The sequence below is a fragment of the Carya illinoinensis genome, chromosome 11, assembly GCF_018687715.1.
Source record: "Carya illinoinensis cultivar Pawnee chromosome 11, C.illinoinensisPawnee_v1, whole genome shotgun sequence".
Classification (NCBI taxonomy): Eukaryota; Viridiplantae; Streptophyta; class Magnoliopsida; order Fagales; family Juglandaceae; genus Carya; species Carya illinoinensis.
The window spans coordinates 12591724-12619115 of NC_056762.1; the positions used below are offsets into that span (position 1 = coordinate 12591724).

Below are 27392 nucleotides of genomic sequence, written 5' to 3' on the forward strand. Positions count from 1 at the left end.
AAGGTTGGTTGCAATGAAATCTATGAATTCCTTAGGCACGGCGTGCTATATATATATATATATATATATATTTCCTTATTTAATAAAAAGGTTGATCTGCAAAGGCTCCATACCAAGTATCGAATAAAGTTAACAGAAGTAGCATGTACAGTTTTTATACGGCTTTGAATTAAAATACTATTTTATTTTTCTTAAATTCCAAATTAAATAAAATTATAATAATTTCAAAATAAATTAATATTTTACTAAAAATATTGTAAAAGTCGTATATTAATTGTGTATTTTTATAATTTTCAAACAAATGAAAGGGTCGTGCTTTAGTAAGATCTTACGAGTCACGTCATAAAAATATAGTGAATTAAATTAAAGAAAATGATATTTAATCCCATGATTTTATTCCTTTAAAGCTACTGTTTGGATAATTTTATTTTTTTATTTTTTTAATGTTAAGAAAATGATTATTAGTAAAATAAAGTAATTTTTTTAAAATATATATTGATTAAGGAAATGATTATTAGTTAATAGAATTCTTTTTTATAATTTTTAAAAATATTAAAAAGATATGAATAAAAAAGATTTTTAAAAGAAAAGTGAATTTTTCAACTGCACCCTAGGCAGCATTCTTATCCTAAATCCACGCGGAAGAAATCTTGGGAATTAAGCGACAGATCATACAAAATCTACCATATATACCAATGCATCTCCCATTCCCCTTAACCACCCCACGGGTTCTCTCTCTCTCTCTCTCTCTCTCTCTCTCTCAACGCAATGGCAACGATACCAATGGCGGACGACGGAGTGAATACTAAGGTTGAAGCCGTCTCGGAAGCAAGCACGGAGACGATTGAGCTGAAAACGGCGGACGGCGGTGTCTTCGACGTGGACAAGTCCGTGGCGATGGAGTTCTTGATCCTCAAGTCGTTCTACGAAGACGAAGGCCGCGTCTTTGACAAAACCTCCTTTTCCCTACCGAATGTCAAGGAGCGGGAACTCTCCAAGGTCATTGAATACTGCACTCGCGCCCTCGAGTTTGGCGCCAAGTCCGCGGCAGCTGCTGGTGACAGGGACGCCGAGAGGGTGGTAAGGGTAGAGAGGGAGGGTTTCGAGGCGGAGTTCGTGAACGAGCTGAGCAACGACATCCTCAAGGAGTTGATTCTTGCGGTGGATTATCTGGACATAAAGGAAATGCTGGATTTCCTGACCCAGAGCGTGGCGAATAGGATTCAGAACAGAAGCGTGGAGTACGTGCGCCAGTTCTTCGATATAGCGAATGATTTCACGCCGCAAGAAGAGGAACAGATCCATCAGGAGAATGCATGGGCCTTCGAGGGCGTCGACGCCGATTGATCCATAAAGAATGAAAACTCAATAAGAAGACGACGAAGAATAGGGTGTTGGAAAAGAGTTCGGAAACGATCAAAAGGAGCGCTTTCGTAAATCTTGAAAAGTTCGGTTCTAATGGTTTGATTTCACCATTGAATTTCATTTCAAGATTAATGCCTAAAAAATACAACTTTTACTCGTTGCTTTTCATCATCATCATCCTTTTTTTTTTTTCTTAAAAGATGAATATTTATTCTTTAGGATTCAGAGATGTGAATTTACTACGCTAGGGATTGAATATTAGTCGGTGTTGGGAAAATTCTAGTTGTGAGAGGGAAACAACGGCCCTTTCATCATTCCTTGTTAGAGACCAGCAACCGCCAGAATATGGCTCTTACGGCTATGTTTTCCGAAACCTCCTTTTTTTTTTTTTTTTTTTTTTTTTTTTTTTGGCTCTTTGAATCTTGAGTAAAAAATTCATATCATAACGTTTTTGTATAATCTAAAAGAAAATAAATTTAATCAACTTAATTTAATTAAAATGCAATTTAATTTATAAATTTAATTTTATAAAAATTAAATTTATTTTTTTCTAGATTATGCAAAAAGGTCATATTCTAGGATTTTTAATCCAGATTAAAATAGCAAAACAAAGGGAATAAAAACTGAATAGTAAAACAATAACAATGGAGGTGTAAGGTATCATTACCCATTTACCCTAGCTTTAAAATGAGAAGATCCACCATAATATTCAGCAGAATGAGATGGCAAACAGCAATAAAACCAACATCAAAACCAGGCATGCTCTACGGATTTGATCTAAAATCAAATCACTCTTGGACACTAGCACTCAGCAGCATCGTTTGTTGTATCATGAGTAAAGATTTTTGGCCATTTTTGAAAACTATTTAAGCTTTCTGTATCCTCTCCTCAAGCCAACCATTCCAATCATCATTCACCCGTACTTATCAAAACATCCAAGGATGCACATTGAGAAATACTTTTAAATAAGAGGCGACTACAAAGCCCATACATAGTACCAAATCACAAGCTCATCATCCACTCAGCATTAAAGCTACCAACTTAGGGGAAAGAAAAAATAACGCTACTTGCTAAAAGACACTACCAGCAATTCATCTCTATCAGTCGAAGGGGTGCCTGAAAACATCTGTTACATTACCTTGACCACAGTGACCAAGATTCAAGAGTCTGTTTGCTGCTGCTGTGGTGGCTGCTGCTGCTGAGTTTGACTCTGTGGCCATGGCATGAAAGCCATAGGTGCTCGAGGCTGCTGCGTAGCATACATTGCTGCTTGGTCGACTGGCTTTCCCATGATCATTCCTGTAGGTCCCACAGGATGCTGTGATGGGACATAGTAGTATGGGATATCAGCCGGTGAACCCACTACTGGAATAGTAGCCTTGGTCACCCCAAGTCCCTCCTCTTTCAATTCATCTCTTGGAATGATATCAACCAAGAAATCAAAGACATCAGTCCTCGAAATGGCAGCCGCAATATCATTCTTTTGTAATGTCCTCCTTTTGTTTTCTTCCGTGTGGATCCAAGAGCGCAAAGTCAGCTCCAAGATGAACATTTCACATGCCTTTGCAAATATGACAGGAGCCTCTGCTGAAATCATCCGGACATCCTCATCAGCTTTCATTATTTTCTTAATGCGAGCAAGGGGGAGGCTGTGATTCTTGAAGTCAGTCGTTTGCTCAATTTCTTGCATTTGGTTGGCCCAGAACATCTGAAGTTGCTGTTGCTGTTGCTGCTGCTGCTGGTTGTGGAAGTGTTGGGCCTGCTGGTAGGCAAGCTGGTGTGAGGGATTAGCAAATGTGGTGGGGGGCTGGGTAGGGGAATGCACTGCTCCTGTAGGAGTTCCAGAAGCCACCATTGGAGCAGTTTGATAGGGAGTAGCATAGGCCATTTGGTTGGCACCTGCTGCAACTCCCACCACTGCCTGCTGGTGTTGCTGCTGCTGCTGTTTTTGTGTCTGTTCTGATTGATCCATAGACAACTAGTGTAGTATGTTTCACCACTTGTAATTATGCCCTTATCTGCTCAGATATATGTCATCCAAGACAAATGGTAAATGAATGTATGAGACGAAAAATATAACAGCACAGTCACAGATAAGACCACTGAATACAATCTTGCTTCACTTTGAAAGGTGCATCCTTATCGGCAAGTAATTATTCAGATTGGGGGAGGGGAGGAGGGGGGTGGGAAACAGAGGGAGGGTGGCAGAGATTGCAGACTCGGATATCTTTTGCAGCCATCTCATTCATCTCATTACAAGTTATACCCTGATTTTGATAATTCAAATTCCAACTTCCTTTTTGCCTTCTTGCAGGGATCTACAGTTACGAATGTTATAAAGTTTTCTATAAGACATAAAGATATGAACTGAGGCTGTCACATTAACATTTCCATAACCAAACCATGATCTGCAATCCATTGAAAACCGACTATTTTATTCAACTCCAGTTTCTAAATGAACTACATGTAAGAAGTCAATCAAGGAAGAGATTGGCAGAGATTTTCAGTAATCGAAACTTCTATTTCATTAAGTTGGTTGTGGTTCTTTTTATTCAGTGAGAAGTATCCCTAATGTTAATTTCCATAGCCGCTGAAAAGTTATGTATTGACTTTCTACAAGGAACAAATATGAAGGAACAAAAGTAACTTTATAATGCAATGAACACAATTACTTTAACTAAATAAATGACATATTTCTAACTACTGATATGCATGGGACTAGAAAAAGGTGAGAGCCCTATAAACAACCCCAAAAAACAAAAAGAACCGTCTACCCCCCCGCCACTCACCAGATGAATAAGGTAGAAAACAGCAGTATATCACAAACCTTTATAAGACATCAGACATCTGAGTGGGAGAAATTGTAGTAGTACCCAAATTAGATTAAGAATAGGTTGCACACACGTACCATGTTCCAAGTTTGATCTCTACTCCGCCAACTAGACCTTCGTCCACCCCCCATAAACAACCCAAAAAATAAAAAGAAGCCACCATCCAAACCCCGCCCTCACCAGAAGGAAAGGGGAAGAAACAGCAGTAAACCATGAGCCTTTATAAGACATCAGAAATTTGAATGGATGAAATTGTAGCACCAAATTAGATATTGAATGGGTTGCATGCACATATCGTAAGGTTCCAAATTTGATATTCTACTACACCAACCTAGACCACATAATTTAGCAAAAGGCACTGCCCAAGTACACGGAGTACACAGCACCTCGGTAGATAAGAGTAAAAAGGTCAAAAATATCCAAAAAGCTAAAAGCTAGAATAACTAAAGTTTGCTGCCACCCAATCTAAAGAAGAAATCCTTTAGCACCTCAATTTTCTACTCACAATCCTTGAAACTTGTATCATTCCTCTCCCTCCAAATACCCCCCAGTCAAATCAGAATCATCTTCCACAAATTCCACTGTGTAAGCTGCCAAACTAACCATACCAACATAGATAAAGGTCCACCACCTGTTGATGCATGATCCAAATCAACTCGAAACAGTTTAAAACAATTTTCCACAGGGCACTAGCTACTTCAGAATGTGGTAACGAGTGATCCATTGTTTCCCCATCCCTCCAACACATAAAGCACCATGTTACTGCATTCAATATTAGAGATATCAATAAATACAAGGATCCTTAGTGTGACTTGTCATTTTGAGCTAACTGGCAGATATGACTAGTGTGTCCCCAAGTAGAGACAACCTTTCATAAAGGAGTTATATTTAGAATTGTCTAGCTACAAGTGTAAATGGATGACACTATATAGGAAACCAACTTACTTGCTCATGGTCAAGTCAAAGAAATGACATGAGATCTCTCTACTCAAAACATAAAACTATATATTTCATCCATAAATGAAGTTGATTTGTTCTATAAATTCTCAGAATGGGAGAGCATGTTTAGGATTATGAGGACGAAGCCCACTTGAATCCCCACTAACAAGTAACAACCATATAGCACCACATGCAGGATTTGAATGGATGGTACTGCTTATCATAAATCCTCACTACCTATAATCTTCCCAGCATCAAAACCCCCAAAGAAGAGGTTTTTCTAGTCATTTGGAAAACTTGGGGGGTCCAGCCCAGCAGCCGAGCTGCCTAGCCATGCTATGTGTTGAGTGCAACTCTTTCCAAGTAGGAATGTGCAAACATACAACACAGCATTCATCTCTATATTATCTTTAAACTGAGTATTCAGTCTTGGCCAACTCTTCCAAGTAAATACGAAATCTCAATATTTTTAGGTTTTGCATTATTCTTCATTTCCCACGGTGCATATTTTTCTCACAAACTGAGGAAAGTGAAAATTTCCCTAAGGGGCCTTCATTTATGTTATGCACTTCGTCTTTTCTATTCTCCTTCCTTTCATTCATGTTATCTTTTTAATTTTCCTATGTGGCATCCATCTCCTATTACTAAGTAATCCTTGTTGATTACAAGTGCCATCTCTCACGTATGTGCTTTTTTTCCTTTTTTTGGGTCTTAAAAACTTCCTGATGTTTTAAAATCATTTTAAAACTATCATTATTTTCTTGACTTGACCATAGTATACAACCAGCAGAGAACTCCTCTGCAATCAAGTGACTACCCTCCCTCCACCTAATAAACAAGTAGACAATGACTCAATATGATTGGCAATAGTTTAAATGTATTCATATCCAAAAGAAAACCCACCCCTCCCTAATACCCAAAAATAGGGGTGAACTAAGCCACCAACTTACACATATTCCGTGGGTTTCTCTTCATAGTTCTTTGAATTCAGTTTTCAAATTCAGTTTTCATGAAAGTGCTTGCACATTCAGGGAATGGGGAAATCAATGATCCTACCTGAAGATGCAATAAAATGGAGAGAGAAAAGAAGAAGAATTCAGGTATTCATTTGGTTGCCTAAACTATGAATCTGCACTCAACACTAAAGTGGTTATCCCAGACTCGGCTGGAAACAGATTTTAGTCCTCCTAAGTCCCAAATAAGAAACAAATCAAAGTATTTTTCTGGTGCTCTTCACGTAAACATCTCAAAACCTTAGGGAATTGTGACTTCCCAAACCTAAATATTCAGATATCGTCCAGATTCCCTATATTTACCCATGTAGACCAACCATCCAGGTATAACTAGTTGCACCAAGCCAAGCTAGATTATGAATTTTATCTCCAGTCAAACCAGGTCCCGTGCGCGCACACAAAATGGTGAGACCAGCTTATCCAGAACGGATAAGATCCACCAAGATCAAGGCTTAGTTAAACATGCATGGGCGTACAATCACAAACTTATAGGCGGGGAAGAGTATAAAGTACAGACTTGATAAAGGGTCTTATGGAAAATAATAATAAAATTAAAAGTAGAAAAAAAAAAAAAAAAAAAAAACCTCCTTTCCCTTTAACATGTTCTCATGATTATAATCACTAAAGATAAAATAAAAGTAAAACTGAAGAGCACCTAAAGATGTCCAGAGCTTTCAGATATTATGAGAAAAAGGAATAAGTACAAATAGAACCAAAACAATCACACGCAAATAAAATTTAACCATCTCTCTTCAGATCTTAAGAAGAGCCAATCACTTTAAAATGAAGCAAAACGAAATAAAAACATGAAATTCAAAAACAATAAAAACATGAAATTCAAAAACTTTCTTTACTTTTCCCTTATATCCTTTACTTTTACTTATCAAGAGAAATCCCCTTTGCTTTTTCTCCGCGACCAACCAACCGAAGTCCGATACTACAAAAACACAATTTACCAACCCAAAAAAGAAAATAAAAAAGAGAAGAGAAGAAGGAAAAGAGAGGAAAACAAGGGTTACCTTCGGAATCTCAGCTGAATCCTCACCTGAGATGTTCCATTTCGTAAACCCTAAGGGGCACACAGCAGAAGTACGAGTGGTTGGGGAGAGCCTTCCAGAGAGAGAGAGTGAGAACTTAAAAGGGAGGGACAGAGAGTTTGAAAATGGTGCTTCGCAGGAAGAGAGCGAGAGAGAGAGAGTAACGGAGCAGCATCGGTACCATGACACTTGTCGATCATTACGAGTTCTGACTATTACAAGAGAGAGAAGCTCACGTAAACGACAGTGACGTGTTAGAAAAAAACGACAGCGCATGTGGGTGGGGGGTATTTTCGGGATAAGATGGTGGGGCTTGTTCTGGGAGACTCGGTGAGAATGCGTCTGGAGGGAGTGGGACACGTGGAATAAAACTGTAAAGAGAAGAGGAATGTTGAGGCCACGTGAGACGCCATAAAAACACATGTGACCAACCAATCTGCGAGTGTAATCATGAACAGCTGTTGGCCTTCAGTTTCAGGCTTTCAGCGCCTGAAATCATTTATTTATTTATTAGAGTAGTAGGAAAAGTTTGTATGGGGAAATGAGAATTTTTAATTTTTAATTTTTAATAAAAATTTTAAATATTATTATTATTTTAATATTTAAAAAAATTGAATTGGAAGTTAAACAAATTGAATTGATTATTATATTTTTTTATAGAAATTTAAAAAAATTATAATGATAAAATAAGATAAGATGATAATTTTATGCCTCATTCCACTTGCCAAACTTAAATGCCACAATCAAAATTATTTAGAAAATATTAAACAAATATAATTTTTCTTCTCGAAAACCCCTTCATCAAAAAATGGATACACCTTCCACGTCAGCGCATTCTTGGTGTCAGAAAAGAGAGTAATGTATTCATTATCTTATGATATGATATTAAATAATTAAATATTATTTATTATATTTTACTGCTAAATCTATTATTTAATATCACATCATGAACGATAAGAAAATTAATAATGAATAGATTTATTCTAAAAAAAAAAACAAGAGAAATGCTTATTGTCCCGATGGTGGGTCTTAATGGTTTTTTATTTAACTTAATATTTAGGAAGTATCTTTTAGTAATATTATGAATTTTTAAAAAATATATATATATTTAAAGGTATTAAAAAATACATGAAAAAAAGTAAATAAGTAAATAAATAGATGAAATACACTAGTGGGAGAACCCAGCGAGACCCTACAACCGTCGCTATAGAATGACTCAAAAAATAAAATGCTAGTTTACCTCTTAAAAATGAAAAATGATCTATAGTCTCAAATAAACAAACCATTAAGACTTTTTTTTTAAAAAAAAAAAAAAAAGTAGACCCTAGCTTAATAACGTGTAAAATAAACTATTTTTTATTAGTATGACTCATTATTTTACGAAGAGTTTGCATGAGACTTATCTATTTAGGACTTGTACTATTACTCTTTAAAGATATTTTTTATAACAGTTCTTTGTGCATTTTGTTTTTTTAAAGAAAAATAATGCTATGTTGCTTGAATTTGTTTTCTGAATTTGATAGCTTATATATTTTAATTTTTTAATTTTTTTACTTAATGTTTAAGAAAATAACTATTAGTATATTGATTTTTTTAATATTTAAATATATTTAAAAAATATTTGAAAAAAAAAGTACAATTTGTTCTAGGTAGCATACTAGCATTCTTTTTTAAAATGTTTTAAAAAATTACAATCAGTAAATTTGTATATTTTTATTTAACATTTAAAAACACAAAATGGCCTTGGAGCACTTTTGAAGGAAACCTAACATAAAGAAAGAAGAGAAATACTTTTTGCAGTCGGCAGATGCAGTCGGCGTGCAGTCGGCTGTAAAAAAATGAATTAATACGGGACTTATATGAAAAAAATATTATTTTTTTAACTTTTTTTTATTCATGTAGGTCTCCCTGAATATAAAAAAAATTATAATTTTTTTTTATTTATTCCATACAGCCGACTGCACGCTGACTGTATGTAAGAAAGCCCAAGAAAGAAACGCATTCGCATATAAAATCAGCATTTGTAAAAGTAGAAAACAGCCTCTTTTCATCCATGTCACCAAATCGCTATATATATATACTAGTAAGGGCACTGCACGTATGCCAATGCCCAATTTAACATAATTTATATGTCACCTAACTGTTATTTATAAATATGTATAAAAAAATTTAATATTATAATTTCATCATTGCATCAAAAAGGTTGTTTAACTCTTAGTTTAAAAATCAAAATCAGATTATCTTAATTTATTTCAAAAATTTTCATAAACTTTTTCTTTACTATTATTAAGATAAAAAAAAAATGAAATATTAAAAAATTATTAAATAATAATAACAAAATAATATAACACACTTGTCTAAGTGAAAAATTAAGAATAAAGTTACCGTGCCACTCCAATTTTATTGCTGCATTTGACCACTCATCAATTAATTTTTTAAAATTTTTTTACTTCAGAATTAAAGAAGTGATTTTTAGTGTATTGATGTATATTTTTATTTTTTTAAAATATTTAAATATGTAAAAGAAATATGAAAACAAAAAAATTAAAAAATAAACAATAACATTTGTGCTAGGTTGCACGCCCAGCAATCGCCCAGTGGTCATTGCTGGGCGGCAACCTGGTACTACTCTTTATTGTTTTTTTTTTTTTTGTTAGACATACATGTTCTTCTATGATTTATGTTGGTCCATATGGTCTAACATTGTATGGAAGACTTGGGTTCAAAGAAGTTTGGTTATTTTATTTAATCTATTCGCCTTTTTTTTCTTTATTATTGGGATTTTTTTTGTTTAAATAATAAAATAATGAATAGTTTATTTGTTCTTCAAATCTCAGCATACAAATAATCATTTATATGTGCTAAAACAAATACATAATACAAGATGTAAGAAACAACGACAGCATGTAAGCAAATCATCCAAAAAGAATTCATGGTATTAATATATTTTTTTTAACATCTAACTACTGCATATAAGCAAATAACTAAATACATAATCAGAAGTATTTTGTTCATAAGAAATCATACCGGGTGATGTCGAAAGCTGAGGAAAAAAGAAGCGGATTTGTCAATGTTTATAGTTGAAATGATGAAAAGGATGAAGATTTAAGATTTTATGAGATAGCAAGTAGTATTAATTGAACAAGATAATAACTTTTATATGAAGAGGCAAATAAACTTTTATACCAAGTGGTAGATAAAATCGTGAAAAAAAAATGTTATTTTACAGATCTATGCATTCAGTGGAGGCGGTGAAAGAAAATGCAGTGAAAATAAAAAGGATTTAATAAGAAGAAAATGGAGAAAGGAACTGTATAAATTGAAGAAGACGAAAACTTTTATAGTAAACTGCAGTTACTAAACATGCCAGAGGATAAAAGCATTTTTTATGACAAATAAATGATTTTACAGATATAGTCATTTGGTGGAAGCAGTGAAAAAGAAAACATCAAAATAAATGGGCAAAATTGTAAATATGCAATCAAAACACAAGCTTAAAAAGGGAACCAACGCTTAAAATAGTTAAAAAAGAAAAATGAAAGGACAAAACCATAAAGAATTGAATAGAATATATGGTCACAACCGGAAAAAATAGATTAGAACGTAACAGAGCTGAAGGATAGAATGGGAAAATAAATACAAAATTAGGGCCAAATTGTCAGAAACAATAAAACTGAGGGCAAAGAGGTAATAAATAAAAAATCAGGGGTAACTAAAGAGGCATAAAACTGAAAAATTGAAAGTGGAAAGAAAAGTTATAAGTAGGGGTAAAATTAGAATAAAAAAGTGTCAAACAAAATACTGTTCCTCCTGCATTGGCGTTTATATATATAATAGATATATCATGTCATTGTCAAAAGAAAAATATTGGAAAGAATTATTTATATAATTATATTTTAAATAACAAATATTTTTATAAAAATAATATCATTTCATTTTAAAATATAATTATATAAGAAATTATAAAAGTGGTTCTACGTGTATTATTACTTTTTAAGATAATTCAAAGCATATACTTCAAACTCCCATAGCACGAGTTAAGTAGTAGGACCTAGAATTTCAAGAAATAGAATTCAGATGGTTAGACCTGAAAATTAGAATTGCATTTGAGACAAAGAAGCGTGTTATGCATCTAATAAAAAGGGAAAAAAAAAAAAGAAGAGAGACAGAAGGATGCATTGGAAGCCAATGAAGCAATTGGGATTTGGTATGTAAGGCTTTTCTATATTTGAAATTAGCAAGAATTGTGTGCACCTTAAATTAGCATTAAGGATGTAATCGGTTTGATTAGGTCCGGTTTTGAACAAATTTTGAAATTGAACCGGTATAAAACTGGTTTTGAAATTTTAAAAATCGATACGGACTGATCTATCCTCAAAATTGAAATTTTTGGTTTTTCAGATTTCAGTCTGGTCTAATCAAGTTTTTTCAATTTACTATTTACACATGTAATACTATATAAATTTAGTATTATAATTTTTTTAACATTAAACTTAATTGTTAGAATTTAGTATTTATTATTGACAATTATAAAATCATTAGTGTCTAATTATACTAGTATAATGTAAGTAATGTCTAACTTATATAGACTTGAATTATAAGATTAAAAACTCTTAGAAACCCATCCTTCTCTCTCTTAAACTTTCTTTTAGAAATCCTCCAAATCTCTAAAAGAGGAGGCCGACTTCATCCTCATTCTCCTCTCTCCTTCCCTCCTTTCTCCATTCCTCTTTTCTCTTCCTTTTCCCCTCTCATTCCCTCCTCTCTCCATCCCTCATTCTCTTCTCCTTCTCATTCCCTTATTTTTCTTATTTTCTTAATTCATTTTGTGTCCTTTAAAGCTGAAAGGATGGATCTATAGTCCTCCATCACCTCTTGCGAAGCACGAGGGACACAATATGCTTCCCAGACCGATTGTTGGAAAGATAGTAGCGGATTACCCCTTTCAGCAGCTTCTCCTGCCATCAGATTGTTCAGATGTAACTTTTATGGTTGATTTTGAAGTCTACTGGAGTAGATCTAGACTCTAGTTCATTCTTTTCACATCTATCTTTCTACTTTCATTGTTATTTCCATATATTTAGTTAAATAAAATAAAAAATCGTCTCTTAAACGTTTTGTTCATAGAGGTTCCATTTGGTTCTAAGACTATTGAAAACCAAAGAAGTTGCTAATATGGAAAGCCAAGAACACACATCAGCAATTGGTAGCAGCTTAGCAAGGAATAAGGGTGTAACCGGTCAGGTTTGGTCTTGTTTTGGACAAGGTTTGGAACTTAACCGATAGCACTGGTTACCTTCCTAAACAGATACCTCCGACTTTACCAGTTTTGGTCCGGTTCAGTCCGTTTCGATCTGATTTTTCATTTTTAAAAGTGTAACTATATGTATTAGTATTAGTTATAGTGATTAGAATAACTATATATTAATATTTGTTATAGTGATTTTAATTTATTGTTAACTATGTTATTGATAGTGAAAGTATTAGTATTAGTATATCATTATTTCATATATAATTATTTAGCATAATTATTTATAAAAGTATATAGTAATTTATATGTAGACTTAAAATATATTACTAATAATAATAGAGTATTAGACTATTAGTATTAGGCCATAAAATGTAAATTGTAATTAATATACATTATATACTAATGTATATTATAACTTACTAATGTACTTATCAAAAAGAATGTATTGAGAATTTATTAAGCCATAAAATTTTATTAATATATATATTTTATGATTAAAGCATATGATCAGATAAATTTTTATGTTTAAGATTAAAATTTTATATTATAAATTATAATAATATTATCTTATATATAATTATAATTTATATTATTATATATTATATATAAATTATATATAATATCAAAAAATTAATTTAATATATATAATATAGCATACCGGTCTGGTCCTAAAAAGCATAGAACCAGAACCGGACTGGTACTGGCCGATTTTGTAACTATGGGAACCGGTCTAAAACTAGACTTGTTCCACCAGTTCGGGTCCGTCTAGTCTGGTTTTCCGATTTCTCAGTTAATTTTTACACAGCTAACAAAGAAGGAGAAAGAATGTTCTAAAGGAAAATAGAGAGAAATATTCTAGTATATAATTTTTTGTCTTGTATTTTTTGTCTACTTTTACAACAATTTTCTTTCTTTTTCTGTTAAGGTTGTTAGCTAGGTAGGTAATACAGAATCTGTACGATGGCAATCACATTCTTTTGTAAGCTTATATAAGTTGTCCCTTTGTATAGACATTTGATCAAGCAAGTAAACAAGAAAACTTTCTTGCATACCTTTTTCCATTGCCTAGCACAGGCTTTGTTGATTCTTCTTTGCATTTATTTGCATTTCTTATATGGTACTAGAGCTTGGTTATGCAGGATCCTAACTCAGGCAACCAAAACCAAAATCAAAACCAAAGCATAAAATCAAACACTCATGACCCTACCCATCTAAGTAGCCCATATTTTATTAGAAGCAATGATGGTACTAGAGCCATGCTTGTCACTCATAACTTGGATGCCAGTAACTATTATTCATGGGCTAGATCAATGAAGAGGGCATTACGCATTAAAAATAAACTTGACTTAATAGATGGAAGCCTATGTGAACCTACAGATCCAAATGATCCCCTTATGGAGCATTGGTTATGCTGCAACGACATTATGATTACCTGGATGTAGAATACCATAGTTGTGGATATCAAGTGCAGCATTGTGTATGATGAGACGTCATATCTACTCTGGTTTGAGTTGGAACAACGCTTTACTAAAAAAAATGCACATCGTAATTTTGAAATTAAGCAAGCTATTACCATGCTAATGCAAAACCAGGATGTTGTTAGTGTCTATTTCTCATTTCTCCAATTTCAAAACCCTTTTGGATGAACTTTTAAATTATAAAGCTGAATTGTAGTTGTGGAGGTTTAAAAATTGTTGTTCAAAATCAGCAGTGGAACTTGGTCATAAAATTCCTAATAGGCCTAAATGATTCTTATAAAGGAATCAAAGCTCAAATCCTTTTAATAAAACCTTTCTCTAGTCTTAAGTTTACTCTATAACACAACAAGAAGGAAAAAGGAGGGAAATATCTATAGAAGGACCTGTCCAAGATTACATGTCTCTATTCACTAGAGGCAATTACAAAGAACGGAGTAAAATCAACAATCCCACACAAAAGAGGGATAAATGCTACTACACTTTTTGCAAGATTCTAGGGCACTCACTTGAGAGATGTTTCAAAACTAACCCAAACAGACCAGTTTGCTATTATTGTCAGATTTTAGGTCATACTGCAGATAAGTGCTTCAAACTCCATGGGTATCCTTCAACCAACAAGTCTGATGGGAAGAATAGATTTGTTGTCAACCAAGTTACTGCATCTACTCCTTCACAAGAAATGGTGAATGACAAATTTCAAGTGTCCTTAAGCCAAGAGCAATACTCATAGCTCCTAGCTTTGCTCAAACCAAGCACAAATCCTTCACACTTGATTCCCTCAACAAATAATGTTTAGACTATTGTGGCTTCTTCCTCCTTTGATGGAAACATCCATCAAGGTTTTGGTATATCAAAATGTTTATCTACTTCTTCTAAATCTTTAAATGTTTTAGAAATACCTTGGATAAATGATACAGGGGTGACAAATCACATGATTTGTTCTGCCTCATTGTTTTCTACTTTTCAAACCAAAGTTTCCTATTCTATTGTCTTACCTAATGGTGACATAGCATCAGTTACTCAAATAGGTACAGTAAAAATCATAGACTCCTTAATTCTTTATAATGTTCTTTTTGTTCCCAATTTTTCCTTTAACTTGATATCTGCCAAAAAGCTGACTCAAAGTCTCAACTGTTGCTTAATTTTCTTCTTTCTTTTTTTCTACATTCAAGACCTTTCAGTTTGGAAAACAATTGGCATGGGTGAGGTTCGGCGAGGGCTTTCCATATGCTGCGAGATGAGGTTTCTTCTTTAGCTCTATCAAATGCCTTGATCAAATTAAATCTTCCATCTCCAATTCCTGTTTCTGCATCAGTCATCAAGGATGACCAAAACTTTGACATTTGGAATTATAGGCTAGGACACTCTTCTTATTCTATTTTCAATATGAATGATAATGTTCGGTTTTCAAAACGATCTAGTGATAAGCTTTGCTCCATATGTTTTCTAGCTAAGCTTCACAAGTTACATTTTCCTGTAAGTTCACACAAAATAGAAAAATGTTTTGAATTAATACACTTTGACAATTGGTGTCCTAGCAATGAAATAGGAAGTGATGGTTCTAGATATTATTTTGACTATTATGGATGGTTTCAGTAGATGTACTGGGGCCTACATGCTAAAATTCAAATATGATGCCACTACCACTATTCAAAATTTTTGTACCATGGTAGAAACCCAATTTGAAACCAAAGTACAAATCATTCGAAGTGATAATGTGTGGGAGTTCAATATGAGAGAATTTTATCTTTAAAAGAGCATTATACACCAAAGGACTTATGTTGAGACACCCTAACAAAATGTTGTTGTAGAAAGAAAACATCAACATATTCTAAACACTACTAAGGCCTTGAAATTCCAAGGTGGCATCCCTTTAAAATATTTGAATCACTATGTTTAAACTGTTATCCATCTCATAAACAGAAAACCTTCACCCATATTAAATGATAAAAGCCCTTATCAAGTTCTATTCAAGAGGAAACCTGATTACAATCATTTTAAGGTGTTTGGTTGTTTAACTTTTGCTACAACCATTGTTAATGGGAGGCACAAGTTTGTCCCTAGAGCAAAAGGATGCATGTTTATAGGGAATCCATTTGGAATCAAAGGATACACTTTGTTGGATCTTGAAACCAAGAAGATTTTTGTCTCTAGGAATGTTGTTTTCTATGAAAATATTTTTCCCTACAAAGAAATCTCACAGATATTCAAACCCAACCAAATTAAAGAAATGTCAGTTTTACTCAAGTTCCTACCAGTTTTACACAATCTGCCACACAAGAAATCGAGAAAAATACTTAACTTGGAATTTTTGAAGAAGAAATCTCAGAAACCTCTGATCAAAGTGAACCTGATAATGACCTCCCAAATCCTTCTACCCATGATTTTATACCAAATACCACATATGTAACTCACTTACCTTGCAGATCAATGAAAATTCGAAGGGCACCTCCTCTCTTGCAGGACTTCATATGTCAACAAGCTGTCTCTTTTCACTCATCTCAAGCTTTGGACAAACAAAAGGGCTAGAACTCCTTAGGTAATCCCTTCCCTCTCAGTAACAATATTTCCAATAAAAAAATGTCCATTGCACATAACTCCTTTGTTATTTCCATTACTTGCCAATCTAAGCCTAAAAATTACCAAGAAGCCAAGAATTATCCTGAATGGTGCACAGTTATAAGAGTTGAGATTGAGGCTCTCGAACTTGATGACACCTGGGTTTTAGTTGATTTGCCTCCTTATAAGGAAGCCATTGGATACAAGTGGGTGTATAAGGTGAATTTCAATGTTGATGGGAGTGTGGAGGGATTTAAGGCAAGACTTGTGGCAAAGGGGTACATCCAACAAGAAGGTCTCGATTACCATGAGACCTTCTCACCCGTGGCTAAATCAGTTACTATGAGAACCTTGTTAGCTGTAACAACAATAAAAGGATGGAATCTTTATCAATTTGATGTGAATAATGCATTCTTGCACGGTGAGTTAGATGAGGAATTGTATATAGAACTCCCTCCTAGGTATTCTAATGATAATAGCAAGAGGGTATGCAAACTTAAGAAAAGTTTATATGGATTGAAACAAGCATCATGATAATGGTACTCTAAGCTGTCCAAATTCATTGTTGAACAAGGGTACACTCAATCTAAAGCTGATTACAATTTATTCACCAAGAAGAGCAACAATTCATTCACAACTATTCTAGTGTATGTAGATGATATTATTGTGGCTGATGACTGCATTGACACCATCAATCATCTCAAAGCTTCACTTCATGACAAGTTTAGAATCAAGGATTTGGAAAAGTTGAAGTACTTCTTGGGATTAAGGTGACCAGATCTGAGCATGGCATTCACATATGCCAAAGGAAACATGCCATAGATTGAAACACTCGTCCTTGTAGTGGGTCATTTAAAAAATGATTTTATGAAAATCGATGAGAATTACAGTTCATTTTCAAATTTATTTTCCTTCCATGCCAGGATACAAAAGATTCAATGTTTATAAATAAAACGTGTTTTAAATTTAAAAATTATAGCGAAAAACATTAAATTTTATAATTAAAGTCTGTCATACAAAATATCATGCATAGGCTTCCGTGCTCTTCCTCTTGGGCCGTGTCCATCCTTACGTATCACGCTCATTTTGTCCCTAGGAGGGTACATATAAAAATTAAAATGAGTCGATGACTCGTAAACATTACTTCATATAGTTAAAATATAATAGCATAGGTTTTCATTCATGCATTCATCACTCCATACATATCATTCATAGACATTCATTTCATTTTAAAATGTGGGGTTTTTCTTTAAAAAGGGTTTTCCATAAACAATTCTCCACGCCTCGCTGCCTTCATTTCTTAAAGAGTCTTAACATACATGCATTCTTTCTTAACATGCATACATTCTTATTATTTTAATTGGCCGTTGCACACTGTTATGCCCCGTATGTGAGGGTTAGCGATCTTTTAGACCTTGATTCCGCTAGTGGCCACGGGTTAGAAATTCATTCCGTTAGGGTGCAGCACTAGGTGCACTACCAGTACTACTTACCTGGCATTGCAATCTGCCCAGTCCAGTCCTTCGGTACCCTTATCCATTCATTCACATGGTTGTTACGTATTTTCATACATTAGCATTCAGTCCTTTCAGTTCTTTCAATCCTTTAGTCCTTTTATTTGTAAAAGTCATTTAAAAGCATGGGTGTAAACATCATCTTTCGTGGCATCATTTAAAATATCAGTTTATGCATCCTTTAAAGCATCATCTCTCATAGAGGCATTTTAAAACACTTTCTTCGCGTCTTTTAAAGCATAAGACATTAGCATTGACATTTCTCTTCATTTATTTTTGTGAAAATACATCTAGTACTTACTACGTATATCATCCATTCATATGCATACACTTACATACTTGCGGTGCATAAAATGGGACTGCCAAGGAGGGCTATTATATACTTGTACTTGAAAGCTTATACTTAGTATTCTTTCATAAAGCGTCGTTAGTGTCATTTGATAAAAGAAAAATATTTCATTTTCATTTTCATTTATTTAGAAAACTTTAGAAGAGTATGAATGTAATACCTACCTAGACTCCATGCCATACTCATTCCATGTAGTCCATTCATGTGCGTGTCAGATGGTAACCTACATACATATAGGTCTGTAACCCGATTAGTGGATACCGTGTTTGAGCCCGACTCGACTCTGCTCATGCTCAAAAACACGCCAAATCGACCCAAATTGCATCGACTCTGTACAGTCGGGTCGAATCCTAGATTAGTTTTAGTAGTCAATTCTCCAGTAAAAGCATTTTCACATCCGAGATCAGTTTCAGCAATAGATTCTCCAGTAAAAGCATTATGACAACTTACAAGTGCTGCTGTTGCAAAAATAATACATGCATGGCACGAAATCTTTTTTTTTCATAAAATAATGTTTAAGATAAAGATGACAAGTTTTCAATAAGTAAATATATATATATATAAAAAAAAAAAAAAAGAAGAAGAAGATAAAGATGACAACTAGATGATGCTGTTTGTCAGCTTTATACCACTTTCTAATTGTCTTCTCCAACTTTTCGGCCTAATGGTATACTGGAAGTAGTAGTTTTTAAATAAAGAACACCAGGAATAGATGGCAGGTTCCCACTTCCATGAGCTTTATACCAAGAGCTTTATCCATGGGTGTCCTATTTCAAATAAAACAACCACCTCTCAACTTTTTTATATTTTTGAAGCTTGTTTGGCTATGAGGAAAACGAAAGGTAAGCTTCAGCGGCAACCAAACATAGCATAAGACTAAATAAGCAAACGTCCTTGGAGAGCATCCTTGTGAGAAAATATTTTGTCGCCGGGGACACCAACTAGTAAAATCAAGCCTGAAATCTAAGATTGGCTGCATCTGATTTAGCCTTTAAAGTAAGAATATATTGGCCCCAAAATTTCTTTTTCACAGATGATCAGAAATGCATTCAAAGCTATGAACAACAAGCAAGAAATGATAGACCCGATGAACCTGATCTGGAAACGGGTTCAAAGATGTGAACAACAAGAAAGAAATGATAGATTCGATGAACCATATTTGGATACAAGGTGGAGCAACAACAAAGGGGAGCATTAACGGAAGGTCGAAGACAAACGGAGGAAAGGTTATAAACGTTTCTCAACTTTCTCTTTCGCCTCCTTCACTGTCTTCATTCTTAGAGCTGGGTTACGGTTTCACCCGATAAATTTCGAGTTGGAAGATGTTGAACCCGCAGTCAAGTTCAACCCGACTTTATTTGGGTTAGGCAGATCGGGTCTTACGGACGAACGTGCTACGGGGTTATTTTGCACAGGCCTACATGCATACACATAACCTCAACATCATTCTCTATCTAATGCATAAGTAACTGTACTATAATAGAACTATGCTTCACATGGAACACTCTTCATCCATCCTTAGGTTTTTACGTGCTATTTACTATGCTAAAACCTTTGAAGTCCATTTACCGTCACTACCTTCGTGTTTCATCTTAGGGTTAAGACAGTAAAACTTTCGTCTTACTCTTCTATTAACCCCATTTTGATGCATGACTCAAACTAATTAAGTCACACATCCTAATCCTAGATGACGTACCCATTACTAACTTCATGCTTCTTAACCCATACTGAATCCTCATTCTCATCCATACATGCCACATGACTTTAAGTCAACTTTGAAGCTTAAACATCGTGCAACCATACTAGGATAGATTATCCATTATATATGGTAAATCCGTCTGGTACACGTGTCTCACCAAATGTACATGTACCTTACCTTTTATCAACTAAGATCAACTTATAGTCCAATGAAAGCCCACTTGTATAAATAAGCTTCATACTCCGATACCAATTTCTATCAAACTCGGTCAATAGGATCTTCCTACTTCTTGGCCTCTTTACAAGTTCATCCCAACACTTGACACGACAGGGCTCCATTCACCACTACATCTTTGTCATGTCACGTAGCTTGAGACAAATCCTGAGTTACATCACAACACTCGTCATGCTTCCACTGCGCTACTCTTACACTATCCCATCACTTCACCCATACCCTAAGCCATAAGTCAACTAAAAGGCGACACCTATCACCTCGGACTATAGGCCACATCATAGTTATTTCGGGATACCGTTACACAATTTCCGACACTACACAACACACTCTATGCTCTTCTACTATACAGCCATCATTTTCTTGCGACACGCCATACGATTATTGCTACACCACATGGATTACGCACCATGTATACTCCCTTCATTGCATCACATATTACCATGATGCACACCACATGATGTGTCATTACACGACATGGAGCACACGCCAGATGTACTCTCTTCACATTACACCATACATCACTACAGCGCATGCCACATGGTGCATTGCTGCACTAAATGGAGTACACTCCACGTGTACTCCCTCACAACACTACATCGTATTACAACTATAGCATACACCTCATACCCATACTTCACAGCATAGTTTACAATACTATACAATTACACCTAATACTTCACTACACAGCGAACTCCACAATACTAACAACAAAGTCCACAACCTATCAACTAACATTTAATATAAACAATGAGAGATAGAGGGTTATACTATCGAGGAGATAACCCATGCATTACTTGTTGCCCATCACAGTCAAAGGCGTTCGAAAAATATTCGTGGCGATTAACATCGCATACGGTGGTGATTAGTCACGTATAGTGGTTGTCCACCGTGCATGGTGGCTGTTTGGCCGTGTGGGTTGGTGGACTTGGAAGAAGTGGCCATGGGGAGGCTCATGGTGGCCTCTTGGTGACGATTTAAGGTTGAGCACAACGGATCTAAGCCATGTATAGCGCATCTAAGAGAGTTGAAGGGAGTTGCGTGAGGGGAGGCTAGATTGGGGACATGGGCAGTTGAGGGAGGAAGAGGGTGGCTAGATGAAGCTATCAGTGGCAGCTGGAGGCCATGGTGGCTGTGTTCGGTGGCGTACAGGGAGAAACCCGTGCATGAAGGCCTCGTGTGATGTGGAGGGAGAGGGCTATGGGGCTTTGGGCCAAGAGGAGGAGGAAGGCGGTGATCCTAGGGAGGTCCATGGAGGTCCTCGATGGCATGGGAGGCGACGTACGATGGTGAAGCTGTGGCTAAAGGGATGAACCCGTGCATTACGTACGGGCTGTGTGCATGCATGAGGTGGTGCAATGGAGAGGGGAGAGTTGGGAAAAATGGGAGACCATGGAGGTGGAGCCCATAAAGTGGTGGTGCCAGTGGAGGTGCTTGGTGGCCTAGCTAGCCACGCATGGTGGCGCAAGGAGGAGATTAATGGGTTTGAAACCCATTTTAGTTGAAGGGAGGAGAAGAGAGTGAGAGTTGTCAGTGGGACTCACCACTAGTGGAGTTGAACTCGTCGATGTGAAGGAGAGTTGTCGGTGGTGAAAATGCGGTTGGGTGGTCGGCGGTGGCTGGGCTGGAGAGGAGAAGGGGCACGATGGAGAGGGAGAAAGGAGGAGGGTTGTTGATGGGCTGGAGAAAAAGGGAGAGGAGAGAGAGAGAGAAAGAGAAAAAGTGAGGGGAAAAAGGTAGCAGCTTGGATATTTAATCCAGGCACTTTGTCTTGGGATTTTCAAAATAATATAACAGTGAGTTTAAATACTGATTTGAAAATGTGTAAGTATTTATTTAATTTAAAATACTGAGATGAATTAAGATAAAATATTATTTTATAAACTAAAATTTATAAAATAATATTCCTTCATCATTAATTAAAATGATGAAATCTTGTTAATTATTTGAAAATAATAAAACTATTTAATTCAATTTAGAGTTTTCAACATATTTTAGATCTCGTAATATTTTTAAATGACTAAAATTATTTAAATTTAAATAATTTTTCACAATTATAATATTTTTGGAGCTCTTCAAAAATATTATAATTGTGTTATTTAAAAACAAGCTTAGTCCGATAATACTGGAAATATCACATGTAAATATTTTCAGGATATTTAAAATATTCATAAGTTTTAAAATACTGGATTTGCTTTAAAATCCACTTGGTATCTTTAAAAACACGCCATCGAGGTTCGACACGTAGAACGAGGCTCCTAATTATAAAAGAAAGAATGAGCGGGTTGTTACATAGACATTCTAAGTGATTTAGGGGACAATTGGTTCTGTACCTACTAGGATCCCTATGGACCAGAACATGAAGTTAAGTAAAGAAGAAGAGAATTGCTTCCAGAACCAACACTTCACAGAAGATTGGTTGGTCGTTTGCTGTATCTAATAATAATAAGACAAGATATTTCTTATCCTCTTCAGTTATTGAGCCAATTCATGGATAGTCCTCGGGTTCCACATTTGCATGCAACACATAAAATTCTAAGATACATCAAAAGGGCTCCAGGCCAAGGGTTGTTTTATCCCATAAATTCAAAGTTACAGTTACATAGATATAGTGATTCAGATTGGGGTGCTTGTCCTAATACCAGAAAATCTATGATAGGATATTGTGTTTCGATTGGAGAGTCATTGGTGTCTTAGAAGTCTAAGAAGCGGCAGGTGGTTTCTAGGTCCTCTTCAGAGGTAGAAAATAGGGTTATGGCAAATTTGTGTTGTGAATTAACTTGGCTAAGATATTTGTTTGAAGACTTATAGGTAACACATTCTCGAGATGCCATTTTATATTGTGACATTAAGTTTGCTTTGCATATTGCTACAAATCCCATCTTTCATGAAATGACCAAGCACATAGAGCTTGATTGTCATCCAATCCGAGCCAAAATACAAGATGGAAGCATTGTCACTAAGAATGTCTCGAGCAAATCTCAAATTGCAGACATGCTTACCAAAGCTTTCAATTCTCAAAGTTTCTACTCATGCATACTCAAGATGGAAGTAGTAGATATCTACTCTATATCTTGCGGGGGGCCTATTGAAAACCAATGAAGTTGCTGATATGGAAAGCCAAGAACACATACCAACAATTGGTAGCAGCTCAGCAAGGAAGGAGAAAGAATGTTCTAGAGGAAAATAGAGAGAAATATTCTAGTATATAATTTTTTGTCTTCCTGTCTTTTTTGTCTGCTTGTACAACCATTTTCTTACTTTTTCTATCAAGGTTGTTAGCTAGGGAGGTAATGCAGAATCTATACAATGGCAATCACATTCTTTTGTAAGCTTATATAAACTGTCCCTTTGTAGACATTTGATCAAGCAAGTAAAAGGGAAAAGCATACCTTTTCCATTGCCCAGCACAGACTCTATTGATTATTCTTTACATTTATTTGCACTTCTTATAAAAAAAAATCAACTAAGATCAACTTAGTTCAGTCTAATTTTAAACTGAATCTAATATCCAAATAACAGACTCTCAAATTATTAAACTCATCTCAACTCAAAACCTCTTTACAGGTGAGACCCACAATCTTTTTCAACTTTCCATAAATAGTATTGGATGTGAGAATTTATTTAACACATTTTCTTAGTCCTAATTATTTTGATTCAGAGTGTTTTGTATTTTTCTTAACTCGTTTGTCTAGAATTTTAAGTGTCTTTTACATTTATTTAATTCTTAGGAATTATTGGTATTTTTTAGGCGTTTAATTATTAAATTAGGTTAAAATTAGGATGATGTTAAGAAGCAGAAATCGAGCTAGGCCGAGAAAGCAAATACTAGTTGGCCTGGTTTAGTCAAACTAGAACACTATTACGTTTTTAAGTCTTAACAAGATCTACATACCTTGGTTTTAGGTATTTTTTGTCTTGCTAGAAAGCTAAGACATAGACCTAAAACTTTATGAAGAGCCGAAAACCCAATTCTACCCTTTTAAAGTTCAAAACTTTGCAAAAACAGATAATTTCAAATCTGTCCAGAAGTTTACTACAGTCCAAACCTTGTTTTGGTTTTCAGCTTGTATCTGGAGTTCTAAAAGTCAGAATAAAGTAAGCTCAGATGCATTGAAAATCTGAAAACTAGATCTAAAATTTTGTGAAGGGTCCAACTCCAAATTGTGTCATTTTGATACTCTAAATCTAGTTTGAAGTCATTCAGTTAAGAATTATGAATTTTCAACATTAGATATGGGAAAAAATTATTTAAAATTTTCAAAAGATGAATTGAAGCCTTTCTCGTTTGTTTTCAGATATGAGATGAGATGTGATGAGATAAGTAGAGATTAAAGTTGAAAGTTAAATAAAATACTATTAGAATATATTATTTTAATATTATTTTTATATTAAAATTTAAAAAAATTGAATTGTTTATTTTATTTTATATGAGAATTTGAAAAAATTATAATAATTAAATAAGATGAGATAAAATATTTTATGAAAGTAAACAAGGGTTATTGGAATACATCTAAAATAAAAAATCAAATTTTTGTTGAAACGATAAATTGGAGTGTGGGTTCGAGCCAAGATTTTCATGATCAGATTATCATGTGAAGAAAGTGGAAGGTGATCAAAGTGAATGGGAAGGGAATTAATGGCTAAATTTGCGACACCTGGAAGAGGCTGGTCTCAAATTCTTACTCCGGTGGCATTAATTTCTCTAGAAAAGCAATTGCATATACTTTTACACTTGTGGGGTAATCATAGGTTTGGTGGTCAGAAGAAAGCTCGCGGCTCGTACGAAAAAAAACTGTAGGGTGCCAAACTTGAAGGGTGGTAATAAGTGCAGCCAAAAGAAGATAGAAATGAAAGAAATAGGAGAATGAATGTTGCTGCAAAGTCTCAATGAAGAGAGGTCTTCAATAACTTTGAATGTTTCATCAACTTATTTTAAATAAAAGAGTTTTATTCTATTCTCTTTAATTTTCTTTCAATGTATTCCAATAAGAACATGGTTGATTTTATATTTGTTATGAACTAATTTTATTTTTTAGGGGTTTGATGAGGTCTGGCTTTGAACACACAATTTAAACTGCAAGTTATTTTAGTTTTAATTTTTTATATTGAGCATTTATCCTTGATCTTATTGCTTACAATTTTCTAGCCAATTATTATTTGATCTATTGAATCATAATGAAATCGAGAGATAATTTCTGATTAGAAGCTTTTAGGATTAAGCACCATTAGTTGAGCGAAAGATAGAGATACTTTACTGCAATTAGTGTGATTTTAGACTAAGAAAAATCCAAATAACTTAATGAATCTTCAAATAATTTAATTTACATAAAGATATGATGAATTATTAGATGGAGATATTTCTAATTTTATTCGAGAGAAAACATTGAATAATTAAGGGATTTATTTTTCATCAACTTGAAAAATTGAAATTTTATAACAAGGAATAATAAATTGTGTGAGATTAGTTAGGTGAAATCAAAAGCTCTAGATTCATTTATTTGTTTTATGTTTTGATAAAAAGCATTCCATTCATTGAAATATAAAATCCTTACAAGAGATTGTTCTTATCAAGCCAAACAGCTTGTGATATAAAAGGACAAGAATCCCACCACATCTCAATTTCCTCAACATTCCATGCATACCTTGCTAATTGATGTGCAACTATTTTTCCCAATCTACTTACATCTGAAAGTTGCACTTCTTGAAAGCCTTTCAGCATTCTTTTTATGTCCTGAATCAAAAAAACAAAATAAGTAAGGCATTCAGTAGAAGAATTTAAAGCATTAACAAGAATTAAACAATTTGTTTCCAACATTAACTTTTGAACACCCCATTGAGCACAAAATTGCAATCCCCTCAATATTGCAATAGCCATAGGTGGAACCAGTCCGGGACCCGTTCCCTTAGTTTCAAAACAGGCTAGTACCGGTCTGGTTAGTGTTCTATGCTTTTTAAGATCGGACCAGTTCACTATATTATATATTTTAAATTAATTTTGTAATATTATATATAATATTTTTATATTATATATAATTTATATATATATAATAATATAAATTATAATTAAATATAAGATAATGTTATTATAATTTATAACATAAATTTTAATCTTAAACATGAAAATCTATGATCATATGCTTTAATCATAATATATATATATATATATATATATATATTAATAACATTTTATGGCCTAAATCACTTAGATAAATTACTATATAACATTTTACCATATTACTATATAACATTTTACGTCTATATATAAATTACTATATAAATCACTTAGATATTTCATTTGTGACAAGGGCATCTCATTTCTAAATCAATCCAATTAGTCATATTAATTATATATTCCTTAGATATTTCATTTGTGATGCCTTGTTCTTCAGTAAAAGACCTAGCGGATCCATGGTGCCAAGCATGCCAGCCACTTAGTAACACTTGAGGTTAGAATCAGATCAGCTGTTCAACATTCACATGGAAGTATTGAATCACAATGGAAAAGAAATAGAGGTTAACTTTGAAGGCTAAACATTATAGTACCAGAAATCTAATCCATTATAATTTTCACCCAACCTTCATTGGTTACTACATTTATGCAAATAAATACACATCAAATATTAGGTTCATAAACCCTGTTGAGGGAAAAATGAGTGTGTTGGCATATTCTTGTGAAAACCTGTGTAAAATAGTGTTGTAACAAGTGTTGTTGCGGAAGGCTTGAAGTGGGCTGGAAGTGTGCTCATTATTGGTCAAAAGAAGCGACTTCGCTCGACCCTCGAGCGCTCGAGCGAACTCAGGCAGATTCAACCGCTCGACCCTCGCTCGACATACGGCTCGAGCGAACTCAGGCAGATTCAACCGCTCGACCCTCGCTCGACACTGAGCTCAAGCGAACCCAGGCAGAGTGTGTCGCTCGACCCTCGCTCGACACTGAGCTCGAGCGAACTCAGGCAGAGTCGACCGCTCGATACTCGCTCGACATGGCGCTCGAGCGAACTCAGGTAGATTTCGGCGCTCGACCTTCGCTCGACCCCTCGCTCGAGCCAATGTTCCAGATCACTTACAATGTAGGGTTTTGAACGCCTCATTTGATGGGAACTATAAATAGAACATGTTAGCT

The 27392-nt window shown here is 34.6% G+C and overlaps 3 protein-coding genes across 6 annotated transcripts; 2 read left to right on the forward strand and 1 right to left on the reverse strand.

Annotated features, from left to right (window-relative positions):
• Positions 1-768: 768 nt before the first annotated feature.
• Positions 769-1347, forward strand: LOC122282216 (SKP1-like protein 20). Its single transcript, XM_043094168.1, has one exon. It carries the CDS (start codon positions 769-771, stop codon positions 1345-1347), a length of 579 nt encoding a protein of 192 aa, XP_042950102.1.
• A 941-nt stretch (positions 1348-2288) lies between these two features.
• Positions 2289-7686, reverse strand: LOC122281061 (nuclear transcription factor Y subunit C-2). 4 transcript variants are annotated; one of them, XM_043092291.1, is made up of 2 exons: positions 7194-7373; positions 2289-3383 (listed from the first exon to the last, which is right to left on the reverse strand). In XM_043092291.1, exon 2 carries the CDS (start codon positions 3335-3337, stop codon positions 2525-2527), a length of 813 nt encoding a protein of 270 aa, XP_042948225.1. In that variant the 5' UTR covers positions 3338-3383; positions 7194-7373; the 3' UTR covers positions 2289-2524. The 4 variants fall into 4 exon arrangements, 2 of the variants coding, with proteins under 2 accessions (XP_042948225.1, XP_042948224.1); XM_043092290.1 differs by having other exon boundaries at positions 7168-7372; XR_006230127.1 differs by having other exon boundaries at positions 3317-3683; positions 7168-7686.
• An 8808-nt stretch (positions 7687-16494) lies between these two features.
• On the forward strand, positions 16495-17247 carry LOC122282218 (uncharacterized mitochondrial protein AtMg00820-like). The gene is made up of 2 exons (XM_043094169.1): positions 16495-16894; positions 17048-17247. The coding sequence occupies exons 1-2, from the start codon at positions 16495-16497 to the stop codon at positions 17245-17247; spliced, it is 600 nt and encodes a 199-aa protein (XP_042950103.1).
• Positions 17248-27392: the final 10145 nt, after the last annotated feature.

Bases quoted from the DNA above. Each gene is read 5' to 3' on its own strand.
- LOC122282216 (XM_043094168.1), top strand. From the start codon at position 769: ATGGCAACGATACCAATGGCGGACGACGGAGTGAATACTAAGGTTGAA.
- LOC122281061 (XM_043092291.1), bottom strand. From the start codon at position 3,337: ATGGATCAATCAGAACAGACACAAAAACAGCAGCAGCAGCAACACCAG.
- LOC122282218 (XM_043094169.1), top strand. From the start codon at position 16,495: ATGTCCATTGCACATAACTCCTTTGTTATTTCCATTACTTGCCAATCT. The intron at 16,895-17,047 runs GTGAGTTAGATG...TTGTTGAACAAG, and splicing joins GAATAATGCATTCTTGCACG to GGTACACTCAATCTAAAGCT.